This window comes from Benincasa hispida, chromosome 2 (assembly GCF_009727055.1).
Source record: "Benincasa hispida cultivar B227 chromosome 2, ASM972705v1, whole genome shotgun sequence".
In the NCBI taxonomy this organism is placed as follows: domain Eukaryota; kingdom Viridiplantae; phylum Streptophyta; class Magnoliopsida; order Cucurbitales; family Cucurbitaceae; genus Benincasa; species Benincasa hispida.
This window is the reverse complement of record NC_052350.1, coordinates 18,380,575-18,385,264: the sequence shown is the minus strand read 5'-3', so window position 1 is coordinate 18,385,264 and position 4,690 is coordinate 18,380,575. Positions and strand designations below refer to the sequence as shown.

Sequence of the window (4,690 nt, the reverse complement as noted above, 5' to 3'; positions counted from 1 at the left end):
TTTTATTAACAAATGGACCAACTATGTCAGATGATTATTTTCTCTGGTACGATTCAATCACGAGACGATTTATCACACCTGATGGTGCTTACTATTACTGTATGGTAAAAGATTTATAATCTTACATTTCCCAAATATATGATATGAATATTATTTAATATTAATTTTTTCATTGTACAGAATAATTTTATCGAAGATGTACAACAATATTCAGTATAACACAACTTACCAGAGTTGAGTTCAATGTAAAAAGTATTATTCAACAAACAAGACGACACAATGTTGCTGACACTGATAGAAGACGTGTTTGTCGTAGATGACAACAGCAGCAAGGCGAAACAAATATAGAGGCACACAAAGACAAATCCGTGTGGGGTAAGCACCAGGGGGTCGTCTTTAAACTTCATATAAACTTCTATTTTGAAATTAAATACCTAATTTCTCTTTTATCTATTTTTTTTTTAATTTTTAATATGGTGTAGACTAATTAAGTTTTCATTGCATATTAAATATATAATTAAGTTTAATAATGAAAAAAATTGTTAGTTAAAAATTTTTAAAAAAAAGTCAAAATCGAAAGAAAAAAAAAACACAAAAAGCAAATCGTGGACCCGGTCTACATGTTTGTTGTTGACTAGTCCATCGACGCTAACATGGCGTTGACTGAATTAAAAGGTAATCGGTATACGATTATCATCCCAAAAACAACCCTATTTATTTTTGTCAATACTTTCCATTCCCACGTATTTTTGAAAAATTTTCTTATGTACCCCATTTTTTGTCATTAGTTTGAAAAACTACTATATTCTTGAACTTAGTCCAAATTTAACTATGTAACTTGTGTTTACTAAATCAGTTTTGTAAACATGTGTTTCTATCATTAACAAACTTGTTGTCTAGAATAAATAAACTAACATATTAAATCTAGATTCAACGTTTCAACTGCAAATTACGAAAGTATCGATATGAGAATCGAACCTATAATCTCACAGTCGATAGTACAAACTTTTATACTAGTTGAATTACGCTCAATTTGGCCAAAGACACCTACTTAAAAGTTGAGAATGGATAAATTTTGAGGGATAAGCTCGAAATCATGAAACGAACTCTCATCCATTGAAAACTCAACAGAGACTTCCAAGTTGCAATACAGCCTCATTCACCTTTTTCGTGTTTCTTTTAAGTTAATATTACAAATGGAAGGAGCTACTATCTAGAGCCAAAACCGAACATATATTCATTTTGATACTATACATTAATATTTTAGTGGTTAACTTAACAAGAAGGAAACAACTCAAACCACCATTTCAGCCTCTTTAATGTCCAAGGGAATTCCCACGTCCATTCGCATGGTTGATTTATACTGATCTGGGATAGCAGCCCCAGCTTGAATGCATATTTCAACTATAGCAGGCGCCTGTCCATAAAAGTTTCTCAATTCCCTCTGCAATGGAAGTCCATTTACATCTGGAACGTGCCACACGTATCTAGGCGGTATCAGGTCGTCGAGCACGGCCCTTTGCCAACCATGTTGACCGTTTCGTTGTTGGTGCTTGAAAGCACCACAGTTCTGTGCCCTGTGACCACTGCCACCAATATGTACCTCTGGACAATACCCACATACTCTCACTGGATACATCTTCATCAGTCTTTTCGCTCCTTGCCTCATCTTCTCCCATGCTTGAATTGTTTGGTCAGCAAGCCAAGCTATATCTTCTTTGTCGCTCGGGGCAACAACATCAGAATCTGGAATTTCTGTTAACAGAGGTTTTAGAGGTACTTCTGGTTCAGGGTCTGGTAGTTCACTTTCATCTGCGTCAATGAATTCACTTTTTGAGATGCGGATGATTGGTTTCCTTCTCCTCTTTGCAGGATATTCAGGAAGATCGACACCAGCTTGAATGCAGAGCTCAACCACTGCAGGAATTCGTGGAATTGAGTATCTTTCCTGATGAGAAATACGTCTCCCAAGACGATCATAGAGGTGGTATGCTTCTACTGGCAGGAATATGTCTTCAAGGGTTGCCTTTGTCCACTCATGAAGCCCCTTCCGGAAATTAGCATTTTGGCCTCTGCATGACTTGAATGGATGTCCAACAGGTCCCACATGGATTTCATTGCAAAACCTGCACAACTTTCATCACATTTAGACAAAGTTGTGAAGATCTGTTCGAGGAAGAATGTTGCAGGATATCTCCCGTCAAAGAATCACGACTCTTAAATTATACCGATGATTAAGTCAGTCGAAGCGTGTGAGTGGAAGTTAGATTAGGGAGCTACAAGGCTTACGTTAATTTTTCAGGATGACATCCATATGATTTTTTATGTGCAGTGATGTCTAACTTCTGAGATATAGGTGTCTGTGTAGACAATTAATGGTGCCTCATATCATGTCTATTTTCAACCTCACCCACCAATCCTGGTGAAGTTATTTTAGATTTTTTTTTTTTTTTAGTACAACTGTGGGGAAGGAAGATCAAATCTCCGTCCTCTAAAAAGGAAGTCATGCCAATTGGATCACAAATAACTGCATAAAGTAAGACCACCTATCAAAAAATGCTGAAGTTACAACATAATGACATTTAACAACCATCTTACGTTTCAGATTAGTATAATGCAGTAATAAACAGCAACTGATAGATTAAAATAAATTCCAGAAAATGAACTGGAAACAACATGATCATGTTTGATAGTCCGAATCAACATGCTAAAAAGATTCTCCTCAGTAGCTAAGGACAACCAATTGGAGACTAAAAAGGAGAATTACCCGCAAGCATGGACAGGTACCACATTCAAGAGCTTCTTGAGATTGTTGATCAACGTAATTCTTGCATTGAATACATTGTAGGCAATTGGTATCATGCTCTTGACTAACAAACCATTCTTTGGAGGTGGTACTGGTCTTCTCGGCTGGCCTTTACTCTTTTTCATTCTCTCCCTTGCTGCTCGTCTCAATTCCACAATGGGAACTGGAAATGGCTTCTTCTCTTTCTTGGAATAGTACCGGGGAAAATCAGCATTTTGAGGATGATCACATCTTACAACACATGAATATGAACAAGGTATCTTCCATGATGCTATCTTACATTTGGATAGGGCTTTGAAGTCGAAGTTACTAATATGCTGCAAATCACAATACAGAATAAAATAATCAGAAGCTGGAAAAGAAAATAAGGTAAGGAACAGTAGTGTAGAGCAAAAAATGAAAACTTAAGAAATTATTCATACCTGCAAAGAATCCAGCAAACTAAGACCAGGGCATGTACTTGGTTTAAAAAATTCATATCTTTTCTGAAAGGAAATTCTCCGGGACGCCAATTTTGAAGGAAATGTAAACCTTTTAACCGAACAAGATGAAATAGTGCTAAGAGAGTAGTTACAAGTACTACAATCCATCCTGAAACCAGAAAAACTTGCTTTTACATGTAATCAAAAGAAGGGATGCTGAGAATTATTAGTAGCTATCCTGTAACACATTAAAACAGCTATAACTATAAGATTTACAAATATGTAAAATGAGAAAAAAGAATTGAATGGTAGAAAGGATAGAAAGATGAGGGAAACTGAAAGAAAATGCCATTTCAAGGCCACGCAATGCAGGATTGATAGGCCTTCCTTCTGGAAGATCTTATTGAGCGAATTCAAGAGCTATGTTCAAATGATTTAAGCTATTTATCGTTCAAAACAAAGCGAGTCCGAAAGTAGTATTAATTTTAAAGCATACCCTTAACCCAAAATCAACGCAGTCACATCATGATGCAACTGCCTGCTTAAAAAGATCATGGAAAATCAATAAAAATAACTGAATTACACAAATTACGTACAACTAATCGAAGTGATTACAGATAGAATAAAAACCCACAAAGCTAATTTTATCAAACACATGGTGGGCATCGGCAGGAAACAAAAAATTAATAACCCCTTGGTTATCAGCTTCAGCTGGAAATCAATGTAAATGTAAATTGGCAGTAAACATCTCAAAACGAAACGTTTACTGATACCCAGTACGAAGAATTCATACTTCAGCAAGAAAAACCGATGGAGAAATGGAATGGAAAGACAAGAAGAAGGAAACTGTGAACTTACAAGAAAATCGATGGATTTGCTGAGGAAGGTTTGATTTTTGGTTAAGGATAGTTATCTAGTGACAGTAAACAGACGAATGAGACGAGAAATTCCATGGCTTTGGGAGGATTTTTAACAAAATGCCGATTATTGTTTACTTTCAGTTGTCAGATTGATGAATTTTCTATCTTTTTACAAATAATAAATAAATGGAAATGGAAATTGATAGGGGAAACTTGATGGATGGGAAAGGAAGTTTTGGGCTTCATTGTGGACCAATCGTTCTTGCTAAATTGGGCCTTAGAAGAACGGCCCAGCCATTTGAATGGGCCGACATGGACTCATCTTTGATAAATTAAAAATTAAAAATAAAATAAAATAAAATTTGGGGACCATCTACATAAATATTTAAGATATTCTGGTTATTTTATTAAGAAAAATGTATAATCGTATGGGTCTCTCTAATGAAAATGTTGCTCAACTCAGGGAAAAAAAAAAAAAAAAAAAAAAAAAACATATTAATTTTTAACCTATCAAGTATGTTGTATGTAATTTCTTTTGGGATTTTACCTAAAAAATCATCTTTGACCATATATTTCAAAAAATATCTTTAATTTTGAATTTT

At 35.1% G+C, this 4,690-nt stretch overlaps 1 protein-coding gene across 1 annotated transcript; it reads right to left on the bottom strand.

The window, feature by feature from the left end:
• Positions 1–1,083: 1,083 nt before the first annotated feature.
• LOC120072269 (APO protein 2, chloroplastic) lies at positions 1,084–4,255 on the bottom strand. Its single transcript, XM_039024710.1, has 4 exons — positions 4,087–4,255; positions 3,229–3,397; positions 2,768–3,123; positions 1,084–2,126 (listed from the first exon to the last, which is right to left on the bottom strand). The coding sequence occupies exons 2-4, from the start codon at positions 3,394–3,396 to the stop codon at positions 1,295–1,297; spliced, it is 1,356 nt and encodes a 451-aa protein (XP_038880638.1). The 5' UTR covers position 3,397; positions 4,087–4,255; the 3' UTR covers positions 1,084–1,294.
• Positions 4,256–4,690: the final 435 nt, after the last annotated feature.

What these genes read in the sequence shown, in the direction of transcription:
- LOC120072269 (XM_039024710.1), bottom strand. Translation starts at nt 3,396, where the DNA reads ATGGATTGTAGTACTTGTAACTACTCTCTTAGCACTATTTCATCTTGT. An exon ending in GTTTGCTGGATTCTTTGCAG is followed by an intron (nt 3,124 to 3,228) that starts GTATGAATAATT and finishes TGTGATTTGCAG; the next exon opens with CATATTAGTAACTTCGACTT. An exon ending in GTACCTGTCCATGCTTGCGG is followed by an intron (nt 2,127 to 2,767) that starts GTAATTCTCCTT and finishes AAAGTTGTGCAG; the next exon opens with GTTTTGCAATGAAATCCATG.